This window comes from Salmo salar, chromosome ssa09, assembly GCF_905237065.1.
Source record: "Salmo salar chromosome ssa09, Ssal_v3.1, whole genome shotgun sequence".
Classification (NCBI taxonomy): domain Eukaryota; kingdom Metazoa; phylum Chordata; class Actinopteri; order Salmoniformes; family Salmonidae; genus Salmo; species Salmo salar.
In genome coordinates, this window is record NC_059450.1 from 5,412,438 (window position 1) to 5,437,775 (window position 25,338).

A 25,338-nucleotide genomic window follows, 5' to 3' on the forward strand; every position below is an offset into this window, starting at 1 on the left:
AAACCAGCTTTTTACATTAGCATGTAATGTTCAGAACTAGCATACCTACCGCAAACTTACGGTGAATTTACTAAATTACTCATGATTAACGTTGACAAAAAACATAACAATTATTTTAAGAATTATAAATACAGAACTCCTTTATGCAATTGCGGTGTCAAAGTTTAAAATAGCTTTTCGGCGAAAGCACATTTTGCAATATTCTGAGTAGATAGCCCGGCCATCATGGCAAGCTAATTTGACACCCACCAAGTTTGGCCCTCACCAAACTCAGATTTACTATAAGAAAAATTGGATTACCTTTGCTGTTCTTCGTCAGAATGCACTCCCAGGACTTCTACTTCAACAACAAATGTTGTTTTTGTTCCAAATAATCCATAGTTATATCCAAATACCTCCGTTTTGTTCGTGCGTTCAGGTCACAATCCGAAGGGTGACGCGCGAGCGCATTTCGATACATTTTTTAAACAAATATTCCATTACCGTACTTAGAAGCATGTCAAACGCTGTTTAAAATCAATTTTTATGCTATTTTTCTCGTAAAATAGCGATAATATTCCAACCGGGCGACGTTGTATTCATTCAAAGGCTGAAAGAAAAAAATGGAGTAGTCTCCTGGACGCGCATCTCCAGTGTCACTGTTCCCAGCCTGACCACTAACAAATACTCCTGCTGTTCTTAGCCCAGAGACTGCAGACACCCCATTACACTTTCTGGTGCCTTCTGAGAGCCAATGGAAGCCTTAGAAAATGTCACGTTACAGCACAGATGCTGTATTTCCGATAGAGATGCTACAGAAGGACGACAAGTTGTCAGGCAGGGCACTTCCTGTATGGAATCTTCTCAGGTTTTGGCCTGCCATATGAGTTCTGTTATACTCACAGACACCATTCAAACAGTTTTAGAAACTTGAGGGTGTTTTCTATCCAAATCTACACTCATGTTTTTCAGCCAGGGGCTTCCTCGACATCATTCAGCTTTTTCCCGTGTTCTGAGAGCCTATGGGAGCCGTAGGAAGTGTCACGTTACAGCAAAGATCCTAAGTTTTCAATAAAAAGAGTCAAGAAGCCCAAGGAATGGTCAGAGAGGGCACTTCCTGTACAGAATCTTCTCAGGTTTTTGCCTGCCATATGAGTTCTGTTATACTCAGACACCATTCAAACAGTTTTAGAAACTTTAGGGTGTTTTCTATCCAAAGCCAATACTTATATGCATATTCTAGTTTCTGGGCAGTAGTAATAACCAGATTAAATCGGGTACGTTTTTTTATCCGGCTGTGTAAATACTGCCCCCTAGCCCTAACAGGTTAACAGTGTCCAAAGAAGGGCCAGAAGTATACAGAATGGTGTCGTCTGCATAGAGGTGGATCAGAGAATCACCAGCAGCAAGAGCGACATCATTGATGTATACAGAGAAAATATTATTTAAAAAAAACGGTTACCTTATTTATGTAAGTATTCAGACCCTTTGCTATGAGACTTGAAATTGAGCTCAGGTACATCCTGTTTCCATTGATCATTCTTCAGATGTTTCTACAACTTGATTGGAGTCCACCTGTGGTAAATTCAATTGATTGGACATGATATGTAAAGGCGCACACCTGTCTATAGAAGGTCCCACAGTTGACAGTGCAAGTTAGAGCAAAAACTGAGCCACGAGGTCGAAGGAATTGTCCATAGAGCTCCAAGACAGGATTCTGTCGAGGCACATATCTGGGGAAGGGTACCAAAACATTTCTGCAGCATTGAAGGTCCCCAGCAACACAGTGGCCGCCATTCTTAAGTGGATGTTGCTAGGAACCACAAAGACTTTTCCTAGAGCTGGCCACCTGCCCAAACTGAGCAATAGATGAAGGGCCTCGGTCAGGGAGGTAACATAGAACCCGATGGTCACTGACAGAGCTCCAGAGTTCCTCTGTGGAGATGGAAGAACCTTCCCAGAAGGACATCCGTCTCTGCAGCACTCCACTGGTCAGGCCTTTATGGTAGAGTGGCCAGACGGAAGCCACTCCTCAGTAAAAAGGCACATGACAGCCCTCTTGGAGTTTGCCGGAAGGCACCTAAAGGACTCTCAGACCATGAGAAACAAGCTCTTCTGGTCTGATTAAACCAAGATTAAACTCTTTGGCCTGAATGCCAAGTGTCACATCTGGAGAAAAACTGGCATCATCCCTACGTTGAAGCGTGGTGGTGGCAGCATGCTGTGGGGATGTTTTTTAGCGGCAGGGACTGGGAGACTAGTCAGGATCGAGGGAAAGATGAACAGAGCAAAGTACAGAGAGATCCTGGATGAAAACCTGCTCCAGAGCGCTTAGGACCTCAGACAGGGGCGACGGTTCACCTTCCAACAGGACAACAACCCTACGCACACAGCCAAGACAACGCAGTAGTGGCTTCGGGACAAGTTTCTCAATGTCCTTCAGTGGCCCAGCCAGAGCCCGGACTTGAACCCGATCGAACATCTCTGGAGAGACCTGGAAATAGCTGTGCAGCGTATGGTCCCCATCCAACATGAGAGATTGAGAGGCTCTCCAGAGAAGAATGGGAGAACCTCCCCAAATACAGGTGTGCCAAGCTTGTAACGTTATACCCAAGAGGACTCGATGCTGTAATCGCTGCCAAAGGTGCTTCAACAACGTACTCTGTAAATGGACGTTTTAAATGGGGTTCAGGTCAATGGGGTTCAGGTCTGGAGATTGGGCTGGCCATGACAGGGTCTTGATCTGGTGGTCCTCCATCCACACCTTGATTGCCCTGGCTGTGTGGCATGGAGCATTGTCCTGCTGGAAAAAAACAATCCTCGGAGTTGGGGAACATTGTCAGAGCAGAAGGAAGCAAGTTTTCTTCCAGGACTACCTTGTACGTGGCTTTATTCATGCGTCCTTCATAAAGACAACTCTGCCCGATTTTAGCCTTGCTGAAGCACCCCCAGATCATCACTGATCCTCCACCAAATTTCACAGTGGTTGCGAGGCACTGTGGCTTGTAGGCCTCTCCAGGTCTCGCACAAAATTTGGTGAAATTTGGTGGAGGATCGGTGATGATCTGGGGGTGCTTCAGCAAGGCTGAAATCGGGCAGATTTGTCTTTGTAAAGGACGCATGAATAAAGCCAATGCAATGCGTTAAAGCCAATGCAATGCTACCAAATACTAATTGAGTGTATGTAAACTTCTGACCCACTGGGAATGTGATGAAAGAAATAAAAGCTGAAATAAATCATTCTCTCTACCATTATTCTAACATTTCACATTATTAAAATAAAGTGGTGATCCTAACTGACCTAAAACAGGGAATTTTTACGAGGATTAAATGTCAGGAATTGTGAAAAACTGAGTTTAAATGTATTTGGCTAAGGTGTATGTAAACTTACGACTTCAACTGTATGTATGTCATAGCTAGGGAGAACATTTGTTTCTCCTTTAAGCCTGTGGTATCTGCGATGAGGAGAGGGTGTGTGGTGGGGCCCTTGCCGAACCTCTTCTCTCTCGCGCTTCCTCATGTATTTGACATTGAACTGCATCTCACTCTTTCTGTTTCCAAGCTGCCAATTAGCTGTATCAAGGTACTCTTCTTACTCCTCCACTCCCTCGCTTCCTCCCTCCGCCCCTTCATCAATGTGCTTTCTAGTGCTGCACGGTGTACCAGAACTAATGTACTTTTTCGATGCCAGAACATGAAAAACGGTTTGGTACTAGAATTGGTTTCTTTTGTTACTTTTATGAAATATGTCATGTTGTATACTGATTGAGTCAGCGCAGCTGATGTCCCCCTTTAGCACGAGCGCACATCTCTTGCCTGTTCCACTTACTCATTGCTGGTGCTTGCTCTCTAACCTGTCCTGACAAGGAACCACTGCACTGGGATTCTGGGCTGTGTCATGTTAGCTCCACACTCGTTCTGCCTAGAAGTTAACACACTTTAGTAATGCACCTTGGCATGTCGAACTGTTATTTACTGTTCGCCAAACAATGTCCATAAAGCTAGAACACTTTATTTACAATGCAAGAAGATACAGCTTTAGGGGCTAACATTCCTTGCTAGCTTACAGCTAATGCTAAAATCAATTCACTACCCGAGTACTTAGTTTGTGACCATAACGCAGAATATGCTGATTTTCATCTTTATTCACTTAGTCCCGATGAAAACTAACCCTGCCTCGCATCTCCTTCACCGAACCAACTGACTCTGTGCAAAGCTTGTGAATGACGTCATTACTGGGTTAGACAGTGTGTTCCCTTTTTTGTTTGACCAAATTTGTATGTATTTTTTTTTTTTTTTTGGTGGGTGGGGGCTACAAGTACGCTACACAAACTTAGCTACACAAACTCATACAATCTCAAACGCAATTTGCATTGTCCTGTTGGCTGCCACTCAAAAATGAAAAATGATAAAAGTAAGTAAATATAAAGTTTTTATTTTACATTACATTTTACATTTACATTTAAGTCATTTAGCAGACGCTCTTATCCAGAGCGACTTACAAAATGGTGCATTCACCTTATGATATCCAGTGGAACAACCACTTTACAATAGTGCATCTAAATCTTTTAGGGGGGGGGGGTTAGAAGGATTACTTTATCCTATCCTAGGTATTCCTTAAAGAGGTGGGGTTTCAGGTGTCTCCGGAAGGTGGTGATTGACTCCGCTGTCCTGGCGTCGTGAGGGAGCTTGTTCCACCATTGGGGTGCCAGAGCAGCGAACAGTTTTGACTGGGCTGAGCGGGAACTATTTTATCATTATGATCATATTACCGAATAAAAATAAAAAAAAGTATTCACACCCCTTTTGAAATTTTCCGCAGTTTGTTGAATTTAAAATGGATTCAAGTGAGATTTTGTCACTTGCCTACACATAATACCCCTCAATGTCCAAGTGGAATTATGTTTTTAGAAATATTTATAAATGAAATCAAATCAAAAGTTGAAATGTCTTGAGTCAAAAAGTATTCAATCCTTTATGGCAAGCCTAAAAATGTGCTTAAGTTGCATGGACTCAAAATAGTGTTTAACGTCATCTCTGTCCACCAAATAAAAAAAATGATCTGTCAAGCAGTGAATTTAAAACAGATTCAACTCCAAAGACCAGGGAAGTTTTCCAATGCCTCACAAAGAAAGGCACCTATTGGTAGATGGGTAAAACAAGCTGACGTTGAATATCCCTTCGAGCATGGTTAAGTTATTAATTATACTTTGGATTGTGTATCAATACACCCAGTCACTACAAAGATAAGGCGTTACAGACTTATTCTAAAATGTATTAAATTGTTTTTTTCCCCTCATTAATCTACACACACAACCCCATAAAGACAAAGCAAAAACAGTTTTTTTTTTTAAATGTTTGCAAATGTATTAAAAATAAAAACTGATTACATGTACATAAGTATTCAGACCCTTTACTCAGTACTTTGTTGAAGCACCTTTTGCAGTGATTCCAGCCTCAAGTCGTCTTGGGTTTGATATACTCATTCCAGTGTTTTTCTTAATTTTTACTATTTTCTACATTGTAGAATAATAGTGAAGACATCGAAACTATGAAATGTTTTTTTTCCGGATTGAATGACCTTCATGTCTTAAAGTACTGATGGACTGTCGTTTCTCTTTGCTTATTTGAGCTGTTAGTGCCACAATATGGATTTGGTCTTTTACCAAATAGGGCTATATTCTGTATACAACCTCTACCTTGTCACAACACAACTGTTTGGCTCAAACGCATTTGGAAGGAAATTCCACAAATTAACTTTTAACAAGGCACACCTGTTAATTGAAATGTGTTCCAGGTGACTACCTCATGAAGCTGGTTGAGAGAATGCCAAGAGTGTGCAAAGCTGTCAAGGCAAAGGGTGGCTGGTTTGAAGAATCTAAAATCTAAAATATATTTTGATTTGTTTCACTTTTTAGTTTACTACATGAATTCCATACTGTATGTGTTATTTCATAGTTTTGATGTCTTCACTATTATTCTACAATGTAGAAAATAGTAAAAATTAAGAAAAACCCTTGAATGAGTGTGTTCAAACTTTTGACTGGTACTAATATATTAGTACCAGTCAAAAGTTTGAACACTTACTTTAAAAAATGGTTATATCTATATACATTTTTTTAATTTTTTTACAATATAAACTCAGCAAAGAAATGTACGTCCTCACTGTCAACTGCGTTTATTTTCAGCAAATATTTGTATGAACATAAGATTCAACAAATGAGACAAACTGAGCAATTCCACAGACATGTGACTAAGAGAAATGGAATAATGTGTCCCTGAACAAAGGGGGGGTCAAAATCAAAAGTAAGTCAGTATCTGGTGTGGCCACCAGCTGCATTAAGTACTGCATCCTCCTCATGGACTGCACCAGATTTGCCAGTTCTTGCTGTGAGATGTTACCCCACTCTTCCACCAAGGCACCTGTAACGTTCATTCCTTTGATGATAAAAGCGAATCCGACCTTCACCCCTGGTGAGACAAAACCGCTACTCTTAAGTGAAGAGCACTTTTTGCCAGTCCTGTCTGGTCCAGCGACGGTGGGTTTGTGCCCGTAGGCGATGTTGTTTCCGGTGATGTCTGGTGAGGACTTGCCTTACAACAGGCCTACAGGCCCCTCAGTCTAGCCTCTCTCAGCCTATTGCGGACAGTCTGGGCACTGATGGAGTAATTGTGCATTCCTGGTGTAACTCGGGCTGTTGTTGTTGCCATCCTGTACCCGTCCCGCAGGTGTGATGTTCGGATATACCGATCATGTGCAAGTGTTGTTACACATGGTCTGCCACTGCAAGAACGATCAGCTGTCCGTTCTGTCTCCCTGTAGTGCTGTCTTAGGCGTCTCACAGTACGGACATTGCAATTTATTGCCCTGGCCACATCTGCAGTCCTCATGCCTCCTTGCAGCATGCCTAAGGCACGTTCACACAGATGAGCAGGGACCCTGGGCATCTTTCTTTTGGTGTTTTTCAGTCAGTAGAAAGACCTCTTTTTAGTGTCCTAAGTTTTCATAACTGTGACCTTAGTTGCCTACCGTCTGTAATGTGTTAGTGTCTTAACGACCGTTCCACGGGTGCATGTTCATTAATTGTTTATGGTTCATTGAACAAGCATGGGAAACAGTGTTTAAACCCTTTACAATGACGATCTGTGAAGTTAATTCGTAAAAATCCAAATTTTTGAAAGACAGGGTCCTGAAAAAGGGAGGTTTCTTTTTTTGCTGATTTTATATATTTATTTATGGGGGATTGGAAATGATGCAGACAATTACAATACCCCCCCCAAAAAAATAATAGAAAAACTGATATTTTATGTAATTTTACTCCACAATACTAACCTAAAAGCCTGTACAGAATAGAAAATAGTCCAAAACATGCATCCTCTTTGCAATAAGGCACTAAAGTCAACTGCAAAGAAATGTACTTTATGTCCTGAAATCAAAGTGTTATGTTTGGGGAAAATACAACACATCACTGAGTACTGCTCTTCATACAGTGCATTCGGAAAGTATTAAGACCCCTTGATTTTTTTCCCCCACATTTTTTGTTATGTTACAGCATAATTCTAAAAGGATTTAAATAGTTTTTTTAATTCATAAATTTGTCTGAATACTTATGTAAATAAGGTATTTCTGTTATTTTTTTTAAATTAGCAAAAATATCTAAACCTTTTCGCTTTGTCATTATGGGGTATTGTGGGGTATTTGAGGATATATTAAAAAAAAATATATATTTTAGAATAAGGCTGTTATGTACATCCTCTGCTGCCAAACTCCCCATCCTAACTGTCAGAGCTTAAGGATATGCAGAGGAGAATGGGAGTAACTCCCCAAATACAGGTGTGCCGAGCTTGTAGCGTCATACCCAAGAAGACTCGAGGCTGTAATCGCTGCCAAGTTTGCTTAAACAAAGTACTGAGTAAAGGGTCTGAACACACTTCAGTTTTTATTTATTTTTGTATATATTTTTTTTTGCTTTGTCATTATGGGGTATTGTGTGTAGATTGCTGAGGTAAGAGAAACAATTTAATCAGTTTTAGAATAAATCAAATGTTATTGATCACATGGTTAGCAGATGTTAATGTGAGTGTAGCAATGCTTCTAGTTTCGACAGTGCAGTAATCTAATAAATTCACAACGACTACCTTTATATACACACAAATGTAAAGATGTAATACCACTTGAGATTTTCTGGACTAAGAAATAATACATAAAAAAAACGTATTACAGCATAGTTGCCTAAGGACCTGAAGCAAGGTGACCATCTCTGTTGGCGCCATCTTAGCTGAGTGGGCGCCATTTTAGCAGACCGTAAGGCTGTAACATAACAAAATGTAGGAAAAGTCAAGGGGTCTGATTACTTTACGAATGCACTGTATTTGTGTGGTGGCTACACATTTTGGGTATGCTTGTCATATGCAAGGACTGGGGATTATTTGCGGGGGTAAAAAAACAGAATAGAGCTAAGCACAAGTAAAATCGTAGAGGAAAACCTGGTTTTCTGCTTTCCACCAGACACAAGTAGATTTAAGTCAAAACTGTAACTCGGCCACTCGGGAACATTCACGGTCTTTTTGCTAAGCAACACCTGAGTAGATTTGGCCTTCAGGTTATGTGTGATGAATGATGTCATTGCTGGGTTAAAGAGTTCGCACTTTTATCAAAGTGATACTTTATGCAAGTGTTTATTGGTACAACCCCCCCCCCAAATGTAAGGGAAACAGATTGTCATCTGTAGCGCTAATGAAATCAGCCAAAACAAGCTCAATAGACAGTGCATTCGGAAAGTGCTCAGACCCCTGTCCCTTTTTCCACATTTTTATGTTACAGCCTTACTCTAAAATGGATTACATTATTAAAAATCCTCATCAATCCACACACAATACCCCATAATGATAAAATGCAAAGTCTTTTATTTTTTTTTGATTTTGGCAAATTTATTACAAATAAAAAACAAATACCTTATTTACATGAGTATTCAGACCCTTTGCTATGAGACTCAAAATTGAGCTCAGGTTCCACTTGTAGTAAATAAGGCTGTAACGTAACAAAATGTGGAAAAATTCCAGTGGTCTGAATAATTCCGAATGCATTATATGCAACTTCTATGGAAATTGCATTCACCTGTATTGTGGCCCATGCTACATCTTAATTTACCCAGTTAATCAGTAGATTATTATTTAAATAAATTACTACCATTGTTATGCAGTTAGATTGGTAAAAACAAAGTCAAATTGAGTGTATGATTGTATAATTGATTCATTAATGCATACATGGCTCTTTTTATTATTATTTTTATTATATTTAACTCTGAAAATGCCAAACAATTGAACAGCTCTAGCTGAGTTCATCTCTGGATCAAGTGCCATTCTGTGACTTTTTTGCTGTGGTATCGTTTTGGTATCATGATGGTATCGAGTATTGCGATACAAAACCTGGCATTGGTATCGAAGTCAACATTTTGATATCATGACAACACTAGTGCTTTCCATCCTTTCGTTCCCACGTCTCCTCCAATCTGCGTCTTCATCAATTCTGAAACATACACATTTTGTTCAAATCTCACACAGAGCTAATTTGTAGCTCAGTAATGAAGTCTGACTCCCATTCAATTCTGAGAACATTCCTCCAAAAGTCACCTTCCTTCCCCTCCCCCCATCCTGCTCTCCTAGACACTCTTCTCCGATTGCTTATGTGTTTTCTTAGTAGTCTTTGAAAACTTATTCACCTGATATTTGCAGCCATTATTTGGGAGACTACTAGGATCTATAAACTCAGATAAGCAAAACCTTTGGCACTGGAATATCTGTAAAGAGTGAAGGCTGGGCATTCTAAGGGTCTGTTTTGAATAGGCTACAGGATGTGAAAAGTTCAAGGGACTTCACCACCTCATGGCCATGGATGCAGATTTCCTTTCAGAATGGGTCTTCTTTTCCCCCTTGTCTGTGCTGTTGGCAATGCATACTGAAAACTGGCTTCTCAAACTACTCTCCCTCTACTTTCTATCCTTTTCTCTCTCATCCCTGCACTCAGCCTCCGGTCCAATTGAAATGTCCTATGTCTTTAGTCAGGATATTGAATGAGAATTTCTTTCTCTACACAGGACACCATTGCAATAATGAACCTCTCCCATGTGTCTGTAGGTTGTCGACCCAGTGGCGCCCAGATACACAGCCCTGTCAGGATCCTACTCTGTCCCTGTTGTCATCCCCGACGCACCAGAGGAGATGAAGATGGCCGTCAAACACCCCAAGGTACATTGACTGTTATTTCCACTCTTGTCTATGGAATGGCAACCTATTCCCTATGATGTGTACTCCTATACTACCAAAGCCTGGCCAAAAGTAGTGCATGATATAGGGATTAGGGTATAATTTTGGACACACCCTGACTAGATAGAAGTATTGCATTCTTATTTAGTGTTCAGCAGCCAAAGCATGATGTGTATATTACTCTGACAATGCTAAAATGTATAGTTCCCCCCACAAGTCAAGTTGAGGATATGATGTGATGAGTAGTAAATAATCAACCAACTAAATCTTGCAATAATGAATGGCCTAACTGAGGGGTTTCTAAACTGCAGTCCACAATTGTATTTGTGACTAATTTCAGGAAACTAGGTGTATGTTGCGCGTCAGTACTTCACAGGATAGTTTTTTTGAGGGGCAGAAATGCCTTCGAACATGTGAACTTTCATGGAGTTTGGATTGGTCTACCATGTCGCACGCTTCTGTCTATTTGAACTAGAGGTCGACCGATTATGATTTTACAACACCGATACTGATTAATCGGCCGATTTTTATTTAGTTAATTTATTTGTAATTATGACAATTACAACAATACTGAATGAACACTTATTTTAACGTAATATAATACATCAATAAAATCAATTTAGCCTCAAATAAATAATGAAACATGTTTGGTTTAAATAATGCAAAAACAAAATGTTGGAGAAGAAAGTAAAAGTGCAATATGTGCCATGTAAGAAAGCTAACGTTTAAGTTCCTTGCTCAGAACATGAGAACATATGAAAGCTGGTGGTTCCTTTTAACATGAGTCTTCAATATTCCCAGGTAAGAAGTTTTAGGTTGAAGGAATTATAGGACTATTTCTCTCTGCGATTTGTATTTCATATACCTTTGACTATTGGATGTTCTTATAGGCACTTTAGTATTGCCAGTGTAACAGTATAGCTTCCGTCCCTCTCCTCGCTCGAACCAGGAACGCATCGACAACAGCCACCCTCGAAGCCTCGTTACCCATGCAGAGCAAGGGGAACAACTACTCCAAGTCTCAGAGCGAGTGACGTTTGAAATGCTATTAGCGCGATCCCCGCTCACTAGCTAGCCATTTCACATCGGTTACACCAGCCTAATCTCAGGAGTTGATATGTTTGAAGTCATAAACAGCACAATGCTTGAAGTATTGCGAAGAGCTGCTGGCAAACGCACGAAAATGCTGTTTGAATGAATGCTTACGAGCCTGCTGGTGCCTACCATTGCTCAGTCAGACTGCTCTATCAAATCATAGACTTAATTATAACATAATAACACACAGAAATACGAGCCTTTGGTCATTAAAATGGTCGAATCCGGAAACTATCGATTCGAAAACAAAACGTTTGTTCTTTCAGTGAAATACGGAACCGTTCCGTATTTTATCTAACGGATGGCATCCCTAAGTCTAAATATTCCTGTTACATTGCACAACCTTCAATGTTATGTCATAATTATGTACAATTCTGGCAAATTAATTACTGCCTTTGTGAGGAATAAATGGACTTCACACAGTTCGCAATGAGCCAGGCGGCCCAAACTGCTGCATATACCCTGACTGCTTGCACGGAACGCAAGAGAAGTGACACAATTTCCCTAGTTATAAGAAATTCATGTTAGCAGGCAATATTAACTAAATATGCAGGTTTAAAAATATATACTTGTGTATTGATTTTAAAGAAAGGCATTGATGTTTGTGGTTAGGTACATTGGTGCAACGACAGTGCTTTTTTCGCAAATGCGCTTGTTAAATCATCACCCGTTTGTCGAAGTAGGCTGTGATTCAATGAGAAATTAACAGGCACCGCATCGATTATATGCAATGCAGGACACGCTAGATAAACTAGTAATATCATCAACCATGTGTAGTTAACTAGTGATTATGGTAAGATTTGATTGTTTTTTATAAGATAAGTTTAATGCTAGCTAGCAACTTACCTTGGCTTCTTGCTGTCCTCGCGTAGAAGTCAGCCTGCCACGCAGGCTCCTCGTGGAGTGCAATGTAAGGCAGGTGGTTAGAGCGTTGGACTAGTAACCGTAAGGTTGCAAAAATGAATCCCCGAGCTGACAAGGTAAAAATCTGTCGTTCTGCCCCTGAACAAGGCAGTTAACCCACCGTTCCTATGCCGTCATTGACAATAAGAATGTGTTCTTAACTGACTTGCCTAGTTAAAAAAAAATATATAATATTAATAATAAAAAATAAAAAAAATCGGCAAATCGAAGTCCAAAAATACAGATTACCGATTGTTATGAAAAACTTCAAATCAGCCATTCCGATTAATCGGTCGACCTCTAATTTGAACTGGTCAGTATGTGTAGGTAAGCATTTCTAGCGCATTTTTAAAATACATATCACTTAGTAGAACTTATAAGTGTTGCTCTCCACTTTCTGGAGGACTGAGTTTTGAAATCAGTGGAATTTAGAGTATGGTAGCTGGAGAAAATACCTGTCTCTGGATTTCATCTTCAAACTAAGGGCAACCATGGCATCCGTGACAGGGAGAAGTGTCCATCCATGATGTATTGGGGTAAGATAGTCTTGCTAGCTACATTTTCAGACATTACACGTTTCTAATTTTGTCAGTCATTTTAATTTCAAGTTGGTGTACTGTTAGCTGGCTGGCTCGCTTGCTAATGTTACGTGTATGATCTGTGTAGTCATATTATTCCTTTCTCAGAGCCATTTGCTTTGCTAGTTATATCCTAATGTTAGCTAGCTAACATTGAACCTGGTTGGTTAGCTACCTGCAGATTCATGCAGGGTAATAATGTCATGAGTTGGGATTATGGTTCTTTGTTTAGCTAGATACATGTCTAAATAGACTCCACTATGCAAGTAACCATTTCAATAGATTGTTCATGATGTCACTGCAACAATTGTCGATAGAAGTAGCTGGTAAATTTACTCTAGCTATCTACTCCGATTTCGTAAACGTTGGCAAAAAAAGCTTAGTTGAATTGTTGCCAGCAGCACAGTTAGTAACCAACGCTCTGGATAACATTAAAACAGCCTAACCAGCTAGGGAGAGTAAAATGGTCAGAGTGATGTGTTCTCTCATTTGTGTCTTGAAGTAGCTAGCCAATGTTAGCCAGTTAGCTTGACTGCTGTTAGGACAGAACGCTCTGATCAACCCTACTCCTCGGTCAGAGCATCCCGTGTGCACTCTGAATGCTCCAAGAGTGAAACGCTCGGAGTTTACGAACGCCCAGAGCACACGCTGGCACTCCAGATTAAATTTACCAATACACCCAAAGTATGAACCAGCTTTTATTCTTGAAATATTTGGTTGTTTACTACATGGCATCACATGCGAATCCTTAGAGGTAAGTGGGGCTAAAGCTTAAGAGGATGTAGACAACAAAAGAGCTCTCCAGTAGGTGTGCCAGAACATTTTTCTCAAAATTTAGGTTACAAGTTGATCAACTTTCAAAGCAGAATTACTTTCCCATTTTTCCTCAACTGGAGTGTATGATATACATTTTTTTAGCTCTGAGTCTCTACTTTTATCCAATGTAAAAAATAAAATAAAAAAATAAAATAAAAAACACTTTCAAATTTTCTGCATAAGACCGACTCGGTCGGTCACCTTTTTTTTATTTTATGTGAAAAGTAATTATTTTATAAAAATCGCAAGCTGCAACAGAATACCATCGTGGATACTATTTTTATGTCTATGCGTCCTGTATAAAGAAAGTTGGATGTAGTTTCACGAGCTAATAATAACCAGCACAACAATTGGAAGTCTTCAGGAACATTTAGAATGCTAGCTGGTCCTGTTCATCTGACTCTGGGGAAGTAGGTAAATGGCTTCATTGCCAAAATCTTAAACTATCCCTTTTAATATGGAGGAATGTTTTATTTAAAATAAAAAAATTGTGTTAAATTCTTAGGCAGGTCGTATAAGTGGACATTTTCGGGATGGAAAAATCATGCCAATTTAAGCAACCAAAACCAGATAGGGAGCATGCAGAAAATCTACTGAACTATATACAGTGCATTTGGAAAGTATTCAGACCCCTTTTTCCACATTGTTACGTTACAGCCTTATGCTAAAATAAATGTTTTTTTCTCTTATCAATCTACACACAATACCCCATAATGACAAAGCAAAAACACGTTTTTGAATTTTTTGTAAAAAACTGATATCACATATACATAAGTATTCAGACCCTTAATCAGTACTTCGTTGAAGCACCTTTGGCAGCGATTACAGCCTCGAGGGTATGACGCTACAAGCTTGGCACACCTGTATTTGGGGAGTTTCTTCCTTTCTTCTCTGCTGATTCTCAGGTTGGATGGGGAGCGTTGCAGCACAGCTATTTTCAGGTCTCTCCAGAGATGTTCGATCGGGTTCAAGTCCGGGCTCTGGCTCGGCCACTCCAGGACATTCAGAGACTTGTCCTGAAGCCACTCCTGCGTTGTCTTGGCTGTGTGCTTAGGGTTGTTGTCCTGTTGGAAGGTGAACCTTCGCCCCTGTCTGAGGTCCTGAGCGCTCTGGAGCAGGTTCTCATCAAGGATCTCTGTTCTTTGCTTTCCCTCGATCCTGACGAGTCTCCCAGTACCTACCGCTGAAAAACATCCCCACAGCATGAAACAGCCCCCACCATGCTTCACCGTAAGGATGGTGCCAGGTTTCCTCCAGACGTGACGCTTGGCATTGAATCTTGTTTCTCATTGTCTGAGAGTCCTTTAGGTGCCTTTTGGCAAGCTCCAAGTGGGCTGTCATGTGCCTTACTAAGAAGTTGCTCCATGTGGCCACTATCATAAAGGCCTGATTTGGTGGAGTGCTGCAGAGATGGTTGTCTTTCTGGAAGGTTCTCTCATCTCCACAGAGGAACTCTGGAGCTCTGTCGGTGACCAAGTAATTTTTTTCTTACCCTGTTTTCTCCCCAATTTCGTGGTATTTTTGGACAATTCCGTTGACATGGCTTGGTTTTTGCTCTGACATGCACTGTCAACTGTCAACCTTTTTATATAGAGGTATGTGCCTTTCCAAATCATGTCCAATCAATTGAATTTACCACAGGTGGACTCCAATCAAGTTGCAGAAACATCTCAGGGATGATCAATGGATACAGGATGCACCTGAGCCCAATTTCAAGTCTCATAACAAGTGGTCTGAATACCTATTTTTACATTTGCAAAAATGTCTAAACCTATTTTCAATTTGTCATTATGGGTCATTGTGTGTAGATTGTTGACAAATATGTAATTCATGCCTCTTAAGAAGGTCCCATCAACTTTCTGTAGGCTAGGCCTACTATATTTATTTCATCAACTTTTCTAATAATAAGCATATTGCTTCTCTTTACAACAGCAGTATAGCCTACCAGGCTGGCATGAAAATGAACCACGGGAAAAGCGTCCTCCATGCACTATTTAACTGCATAGATGACATGTATTTTTTTGCCGCTGCCCCGTTTCGAGACAGGTGCATGATAATGATCCATTCCAAATCAAAACAAATTTCTTCACATGTAAAGACAAGATTCAATCAAGAATAGTGTAATGGGTGACTATTAGCCTATCACTTGTGAATGATATATTATCACTTGTGAATGCGCCTCGGAATTGGATGCGGATGCGCGCCGTTGCGTACCCGATGTCTGTCGGTCACTTGTAGCCTGTGAGAGACCTGATCACTTGACAGAGAGCCATGTAAGTGAGAGGTGTCTCGGCACGCAGCCGGGAGAATGGAATTACAATTATATTCAGCCGCAAATGGCATGGATTTTTTTTAGGGGGCGTTACTGCCACAAACGGGGATGCAGCCGGGAAATTCGAGGAATTATCAAGTGCTTGTCATATTGTGAATGAGAGACTGATGAAGTGTGTACAGCCTGCGCAAAAAATAAGCAGAGCTCATGCCTTTCATGCAACTGTTTTCCAAATCTTCATTAGTCGCATTATGCAGCCTTAGAATGTATTAAAAATCAAAACATATAGCCTAATGTTTGTATCACAACTGTTACATAAATAACTCTAAATAAAGCATATAGGAGTACCTGTTCCTTTGTTAACCGCTCAACACAGAATATCTGCATGTGCGCAAATAGAAAATATCCTTTCTATCTTATTCAGCTATGTTCTATTGTATTCGTCATACCACAGACCTTTGGAACATATACATTTTATAAAAAGTTGAATAAATCCATGTAATATAGCCTACACCATCACAATAAATCAATTATTTATTTTAGACGTCATAAGATGCACGATATGAAGAAAATGTCTTATTTCAGAAGAACAGAATAGCATACTCTGAGTTGTCCTGATCTGGCTATGCCATATGGCTGTGGGCTACACTAGTTCATTTAGCAGACAAGATTTGCTTAGAATGGCATTATTTTATAGTATAAAGAATACAAAATTCCAAAAAACTCAGATGTGCGAGTGCCATTTTTTTTGCAGGTGCATGGTAGCGGCTGAATAAAATGAGAAAGAAGAAGAAACCCGCACACTGCTCTTGACAGTGTCACTGATCTTTAATAAGCTTTACGTATCGGCCTCACGGCCTTCGCCAGAGCTTTTGTGAGTAAAAAAAAAGAAGAAAATTCAACCTTATGTAGACCTATCCCCACCCACATCCGTTCGAATGGGGTTGAGTCGAGGGAAAACATAAGTGCTACCAAATATGCATTTCATAAATATTCGAATAAAGTGTGTACTTAAAACGTATTAAACACGTCTGTAAAACCACAGAGGACATCGACCTTCCAACAAGTGTTCATAAATCATTGACTGAGAATACAGAAGGAGCCTACAATAGGGAAAAACGACAACTTGCGTTCAGAAATGTAATGAAATCCTCAACAAATGTTCTTTTAGATTTAATGCTATTAATTGTTGAACATGTGTCGAAGGAAGTAAAGAGGTTGAAGTCACACAGACTGTTTTTCTAGCCCGGAAGCAGCACAACAAAGCTCCACGAAAGAAAATAAGCGATGTAGGAGAGGTAAGTGGTCAAAGGGGGACCAGGAACACAGGCCGTGGAAACTGAGCTACAGCAGGACGCGTTAATTAACCTCTCCAAAAAAGATCTCAGACGTGCAAGTCTGTCTCATCTAAGGGCCTCTATTTTCTACCTACATGTACAGACAAACCATTTGATATGAAAGTAGGTCTGTTTAAATGATTTCGCAAGATTAAACTTAAGCAAGTGTTTTCTCAAAATACTGTTTTGGGCCTAGAAACCCAAAAAGAACTGGTACCCATTTTTAAACCCCAAAAGCAAATTCTGTCCTATAGTTAACAACTCCTCAATTAATACCTATTAGGTTAGTGGAACAAGGTTAGTGGAACAAGAAGCCATGTCAGTATATATGAGAAAAACAAATCCCATTCAGAAGGACCTCACTAGGACAGAAGAACAGGCACTTAACCGAAGGTGAATCTTTCATTAGTTCATTGCCAAACCTGCAGACAAAAGGGGGTGCTGTGGACGTTTTAGACTACGAAAAATACAAAGAAGAGATTCAGAGACAACTCAGTAATGAACGTTTCTATAGAAAACTGAGTGTTGATCCCACACAGGTGTTCCAAAAGGATATATGCGCTAATCTGGAGCCCTATTAAACAACCTTATCTCAAAACCTGAATATGAATACCTTTGCTGCAAATGTGCCATAAGTCAATGCCTGTACATTTTGCCGAAATTACACAAACCTAAGACACAAGGCAATTATCCAGACAGACCAGTGGTTGCAGGAATAGGCTCAATGCTAGAACCATTGTCGAACTTCGTAGACTCTTTTATTAAATCTCATGTGCAAGCATTGCCGTCATATGTGAAAGACTCTATAAACTTCATAAACAAGATCTCACCAATAACGGGTTTATCAGAAGACTGTATTTTGGTCACATTCGATGTGGAGAGTCTATATACCAGCATTCCCAATGTGGGGGGGCTAGCAGCGCTAGCTCACTATTTGAGAGACTGAGATACTAACGAATTCCCACCAACAAACTTTATTCTAGAGCTGGCTGAATATATTTTGACATATAACTATTCCACATTCGCTCCGAGCTATGCTAAACTTTGTGGGTCTTTTTAAAGAACGTTTTAACAATGAAAACTAAAATCAATTTTTAAATAAAGTCCTGAAGTGGATATATTAACGAAATGTTTTGTATATGGGGAGTAACGGGAGAAGAGCTGTCAGACTTTATGGCATTACTCAATGACATTGACCCCAATCTCAAATTCACTTTTGAATGTGACACTACACGGGTTCATTACCTCTATGTGGGTTGAGAAATCAAATGGAACCCTGTTTACAACTCTGTATAGAAAAGAAATGGACAGAAATACTAATACTATTACAGGGGGACAGCTTCCACCCTGAGCCATTAAAAAGAGGACTTCCAAGCCAGTTTTTCAGACTGCGCCGTATATGCCACTCCACAGAGGATTGTCTAGAAAAAGCAGCGGAGATGCCAATAAGTTATTCTCCACAATGTGTGGATGAAGCTCTTAATTTGGCGTTAGGGAGAACACGAGATGAACTGCTACAAAAAAAGGCCCACTAGAGCTAAAGAACACTTTTGTAATGTTTACCACCACTTATACTTTGAACTCGTGAAAAGTGGGAAATGCTGTCAAGAAACACTGACATATTTTATCATCGGACCCAGCTTTGCCAGCTGAATTTAAGAATCCACCACTTATTGTGTATAGGACAGGTCACAATTTACGCGATAAATTGGTTCATGACAACTGCCAGCCACAAATAAAATACGCCCTCCTCCAAATGGTAGCTATAAATGGAGAGGATGCACATAGTGCAACAATATGATGAAGTGTGAATATTTCTGCCACCCACATACAGGAAAATGGTTCCAAATAAATGACATTATTACGTGTTCCACCACCCATGTTATTTACATTATTACATGTCCATGTGGGCTGTGCTATGTAGGTAAAACCTCTCGTTCTCTCAAACAGAGAATCAGTGGACATAAAAGATCAATCAGGATAAACGACAGGGATTATCCAGTCGCAGTACATTTTAATGACCTTAAGCATGCCATTTCTACCTTTTTAGATTTTGTGGCATAGAGAAAGTTAAGATATCAGACAGGGGAGGTGACATTAATAATACTCGACTGTGTGCGGCTGCTTGGCCATGGAAACCCATTTCATGCTGATGTTGCTTCCAGAGGCAGTTTGGAACTCAGTAGTGAGTGTTGCAACCGAGGACGGACAGAAGATCTTTACGCGCTTCAGCACTCGTTGCTGACAGGTGTATGAAATTGAGCACACAACCATGCAATTTCCATAGACAAACATTGGCAGTAGAATGGCTTTAATGAAGAGCTCAGTGACTTTTAACATGGCACCGTCATAGGATGCCACCTTTCCAACAAGTCAGTTTGTCAAATTTCTGCCCTGCTAGAGCTGCCTTGATCAACTGTAAGTGCTGTTATTGTGAAGTGGAATCAACTAGGAGCAACAACAGCTCAGGGTGCTAAAGCGCATAGCGCTTAAAAATCGTCTGTCCTCGGCTGCAACACTCAATACCAAGAACCAAACTGCCTCTGGAAGCAAAGTCAGCGCAAGAACTGTTCTTCGGGAGTTTAATGAAATGGATTTCCATGGCTGAGCAGCCACACACAAACCAAACCTAAGATCACCATGCGCAATGCCACAGGTCGTCTGGAGTGGTGTAAAGCTTGCCACCATTAGACTCTGGAGAAGTGGAAACGCATTCTCTGGAGTGATGAATCACGCTTCCCTACCTGGCAGTCTGACGGACGAATATGGGTTTGGCGGATGCCAGGAGAACGCTACCTGCCCCAATGTGTAGTGCCAACTGTAAAGTTTGGTGGAGGAGGAATAATGGTCTGGGGCTCTTTTTCATGTTTCCATCTAGGCCCCTTAGTTCCAGTGAAGGGAAATCTTAATACTACAGCATACAATGACATTCTAGATGTTTCTGTGCTTCTAGCTTTTTTATTTATTCTTTATTTAAATGGGCAAATCAGTTAAGAACAGATTATTTTATAGTGACGGCCTTTACCGGCCTAACCCAGACGACGCTGGGCCAATTGTGCGCCGCCCTATGGGACTCCAGATCACGGCCGGTTGTGATGCAGCCCAGGATCGAACCAGGGTCTGTAGTGACGCCTCTAGCACTGAGATGCTTCGCCACTCGGGAGCTTTGTGGCAACAGTTTGGGGAAGGCCCTTTCCTGTTTCAGCATGACAATGCCCCTGTGCACAAAGCGAGGTCCATACAGAAATGGAATGGTTTATCAAGATCGGTGTGGAAGAACTTACAGCCTGCACAGAGTCCTGACCTCAACCCCATCGAACACCTTTCGGATGAATTTCAACGCAGACTGCGAGCCTGTCCTAATCGCCCAACATCATTGCCTGATGTCACTAATGCTCTTGTGGTTGAAAGTCCCTGCATCAATGTTCCTTCATCTAGTGGAAAGCCTTCCCAGAAGAGTGGAGGCTGTTATAGCAGCAAAGGGGGGACCAACTCCATATTAATACCCATGATTTTGGAATGAGATGTTTGAGGAGCAGGTGTCCACATGCTTTTGGTCATGTAGTGTGTGTATATTATAACACATTTTATAACTAACAATCAATTAGACAGTCGGAGGAATTGCAAGTTCCAAAAACCGTGCATTCAGGGCACATGCCCAGTGATTTGTTATGTTTGAGCAGAGGAACACAGCATTAGCCATGGCAAAATGCATAGAATTGCAGGAAATTGGCTTTAAAACGGCGTAATGTCCTTTATGCCACCAAGATACCCTTTCCAGCTAATACAGTTAGAATTTACACATCCTCTTCCAATGAACTGTGGAATCCAAATAATGAAATTATCTTCCAAATGTATTAATTTTAAATGTTGTTTACTTATACTTGCCATCATTTAACTGATAATAAGACGAGACATATATTTCTGCTAACTTATATATTATGGGGGTTGCCGATTTGCCTGGACGGGGGTCCCTGGGCAAGAAAAGTTTGAAAACCCCTTGCCTTACCAGTATAACCAAATAAACCGCCAAACCAACCAAATATAGTCAATCCAACATAACATCAGCAACTAAACCTGGCAAACTAACTTTTGAACCCTCCCAGAACACAGAGGTGGGTATGAAGGCTGTGTGGTACGGACCCAGGGTGCTGGTGGAGGGGGCGGACGCAGAGACCTTCACCGAGGGAGAGACGGTCACCTTCATCAACTGGGGCAACATCATCATCACCAAGATCCACAAGTAAGTTGAATAGATTTTTGGACGTGCAACTTTTTACAAGAGGGCTTGTGTTCACCCAGTCCCAGAAAGCTACATTATCAGTGCAGCAGTGAAACACCATATTGAACTAATCTAGATAAGTTGTACTGTTGCTCTCCAGACGCTGGGATCACAACTAGGATCACTAGCATAGATGGCATAGATACACTATGTAACTCGTCTCTCTTTCTCTGTCTCGCTCTTGGTCTCCTCTCTTTCTCGCTCTCTGTCTGTGTGTGTGTGTGTGTGTGTGTGTGTGTGTGTGTGTGTGTAACTGATGTATCGCATTAAAAAGGCTAAGTGAAATTTTACCAAATGTAGAAGGAAGAAAATACATTTCTCAATTCCCTAACTATTATCCCCTCATCTCTCTTTATCTCTGTGTGATCCAGAGATCCCAGAGGTAAGGTAACCTCCCTGGAAGGCAAGCTGAACCTGGAAAACAAGGACTTCAAGAAGACCACCAAGATCACGTGGCTGGCCGAGACCCCCCACGCCCCCCTCCTGCCCACAGTCTGTGTCAACTACCAGCACCTTATCACCAAGCCCGTCATGGGCAAGGAGGACGACTTCAAGGAGTACATCAACAAACAGAGCAAGGTGTGAATGTGGATGGGTCAAGCCTGGGGGTGTGTATGAGGGAGTGTGTGCATGTGATGTGTACTAAACTGTTACAAGAGGGCTTAAGTAGTTAGTAAAGATCATTATTATGACTAGAGCAGATATCATTGACCAGTATGAAGAATCGCTTGTAATCCTTCCTGAAGACTGAACAGGGATCCCTATTTCTCCCTCTTTCTTTTCCTCACATCCCTTTCATATTCTCTCTTTCCTTCTTCCTCTCTCCCATCCTTTCTTTTTCTCAGCTAGAGGAGAAGATGCTGGGAGACCCATGTCTGAAGGACCTGAAGAAGGGTGACATCATCCAGCTGCAAAGGCGGGGCTTCTACATCTGTGACCAGCCCTACGAGCCAATCAGGTTTGTCCTATCTTCTCTTCAAGGTCTTCATTAATTTTACTAGTTTTGGCAGGGATGCGTGGGTGAATGGTGAGTTGGATGTATGGATGGATAGAAGGATGGTTGGATGCAGACCTGGGTTCAAATGCTCTTTGAAATTGTTCAAATACTTTGAGCATTTGTACGCTGCCTGGACTCTCAGATCGGCAGGGTTTGGGGACTGTTCTATTGGTAGGGTGTTAGGTGATTCGACAAAAATTTGACACTAGGAGAGAATAAAATAAAAAATAAAAACAGCTGTGATAAAATAAATGTTCACTAAATGTTAATAATGTGGTCTCAAAATACATAATAAATAATTTGAGAACATGAATGTGAAAGTTGTTAACCATGTCTAAATCCCAGTACTGTACTGTTTGTGCCTCACCGAGTGGCGCAGCGGTCTAAGGCACTGCATCGCAGTGCTAGAGGCGTCACTACAGATCCGGGTTTGATCCCGGTCTATGTCGCAGCTGGCCGCGACTGGGAGACCCATGAGGCAGCACACAATTGGCCCAGCGTCGTCCGGGTTAGGTGAGGGTTTGGCCGTCAGGGATGTTCTTGTCCCATCGCGCTCTAGCAACTCCTGTGGCGGGCCGGGCGCATGCACGCTGACACAGTTGCCAGTTGGACGGTGTTTCCTCCGACACATTGGTGTGGCTGGCTTCCGAGCAGTGTTTCAGGAAGCAGTGCGGCTTGGTTGAGTTGTGTTTCAGAGGACGCACAGCTCTCGACCTTCACCTCTCCCGAGTCGGTACAGGAGTTACAGCAATGGGACAAGACTGTAGCTAACAATTGGATATCAAGAAATTGGGGAGGAAAGGGGGAAGATAGATAGATCCCAATACTGTATGTTATGATATTTACACAATGAGCCCAAATGTAAAGCAAGTGCCGTGCTAACAACGTTCAATTCTGTGGGACAGCCTTTTTTAGGAAACGTGAAATCGGTGTGTTCATATTCGAGATTGTTATTCCTCATTGTATTGCCAACAAGTATGGGGAAGTCCTGAGGGTGTTTTACGGTCATCAGATGGCCTTGGACTGAAATATAAGATAAAAGTTCTTCCTTCACTTCTGTCCATCAGATGTTTTCAGAGATGAAAAAACATTGCAGGTTACAAAGTAGAGCTTCGTAGCAGCATTTTGGTGTGTGGCTTGTCGGGGATTGTTCCAAATTCACGTCACCACCCGTTTTCAAGATGAGATGCTAGTTAGCTGTGCAAGGGAGTTTTTGTTCGACGCTGTTTGCTGAGGTAACACTATTGTGCCAGCGGCAAATTTTGTGATTGATGGTTTAATTTGTTCAGGTGTAAACTACCAGAATTCACTAGCTACAGACCTACAATCGATAAAAACATAAATACCAGTGAATTGAAAATGTGTCCCATCTATCTTGCTGTGCAGGTGGCAGGCAAGCAGCTCAATCAGTCTCAGCCTAGGCTAATTATTTGATGGAAATGGTGCAGTTTATCCTCTCATCAACAGCAAATCTAACATTACAATGTAACACAACTCAGGTGTAGGCCTACCTTAGAAGTTATCTATGTTATTAGACTAGAGTAGCCTTCTGAGTTAGGCTGTGTTGGTACTGAATACAACATAACTGTGATATATAGCCTAACTGTTAGTAATAGGTAAATAGTTAACGTGCATTTAATCCCAATTATATGTACTCTATCACCCCTGGTATGTGTTCAAGGGTGTCACCTTGCTCCATAGTGTAAACATTCTTCATTGCTTAAGCATATGGCACTGTACACTTTATTTATTCTATTTTCTTTATTTTCCTGTACATTAGTACAGAACCAGTCAACAGTTTGGGCACACCTAGTCAAGGGATTTTCTACATTGTAGAATAATAGTGAAGACATCAAACTATGAAATAACACATATGGAATCATGTAGTAACCAAAGAATAGTTAAACAAATCAAAATATATTTTGGATTCTTCAAAGTAGCCACCATTTGCCTTCATGGCAGCTTTGCACACACTTGGCATTCTCTCAATGAGCTTCATGAAGAATGCTTTTTTCAACAGTCCTGAAGGAGTTCCCACATACTACTACTATTCCCCAGGTCGTTGCTGTAATTGAGAATGTGTTCTCAGTCAATTTACCTGGTAAAATGAGGGTTAAATAAATCAAATAAATATGCTGAGCACTTGTTGGCTGCTTTTCCTTCACTCTGCGGTCCAACTCATCCCAAACCTTCTCAATTGGGTTGAGGTCGGGTGATTGTGGAGGCCTGGTCATCTGATGCAGCACTCCATCACTATCCTTCTTGGTCAAATAGCCCTTACACAGCCTGGAAGTGTGTTTTGGGTCATTGTCCTTTTGAAAAATAATGGATTGTCTCACTAAGCGAAACCATACGGGTGGGTGTATCGCTGCAGAATGCTGTGGCACTCATGCTGGTTGTGTGCCTTGAATTGTAAATAAATCACTGACAGTGTCACCAGCACAGTACCATCACACCACCTCTTCCATGCTTCACGGTGGGAACCACAAATGCGGATATTATCCGTTAACCTACTCTGCCTCTCACACGCTACGGTTGGAACCAAACATCTTAAATTTGGACTCATCAGACCAAAGGACCGATTTCCACTGGTCGAATGCTCTTGTTTCTTGGCCCAAGCAATTCTCTTCTTCCTTATTGGCGTCCTTTAGTAGTGGTTTCTTTGCAGCAATTCGACCATGAAGGCCAAATTCACACAGTCTTCTCTGAACAGTTGATGTTGAGATGTGTCTGTTACTTGAACTCTGTGAAGCATTTATTTGGGCTGCAATCTGAGGTGCAGTTAACTCTAATGAACTTATCCTCTGCAGCAG

At 41.1% G+C, this 25,338-nt stretch overlaps 1 protein-coding gene across 1 annotated transcript in view; it reads left to right on the forward strand.

The window, feature by feature from the left end:
* Window positions 1-25,338, forward strand: part of eprs1 (glutamyl-prolyl-tRNA synthetase 1) — an 88,025-nt gene that overhangs the window by 27,653 nt on the left and 35,034 nt on the right. Inside the window, exons 13-16 of the mRNA XM_014209991.2 lie at window positions 10,117-10,227; window positions 21,353-21,489; window positions 21,900-22,107; window positions 22,374-22,486. Of these exons, the coding sequence (XP_014065466.2) occupies window positions 10,117-10,227; window positions 21,353-21,489; window positions 21,900-22,107; window positions 22,374-22,486 (569 nt within the window). The remainder of the gene's footprint in view (window positions 1-10,116; window positions 10,228-21,352; window positions 21,490-21,899; window positions 22,108-22,373; window positions 22,487-25,338) is intronic.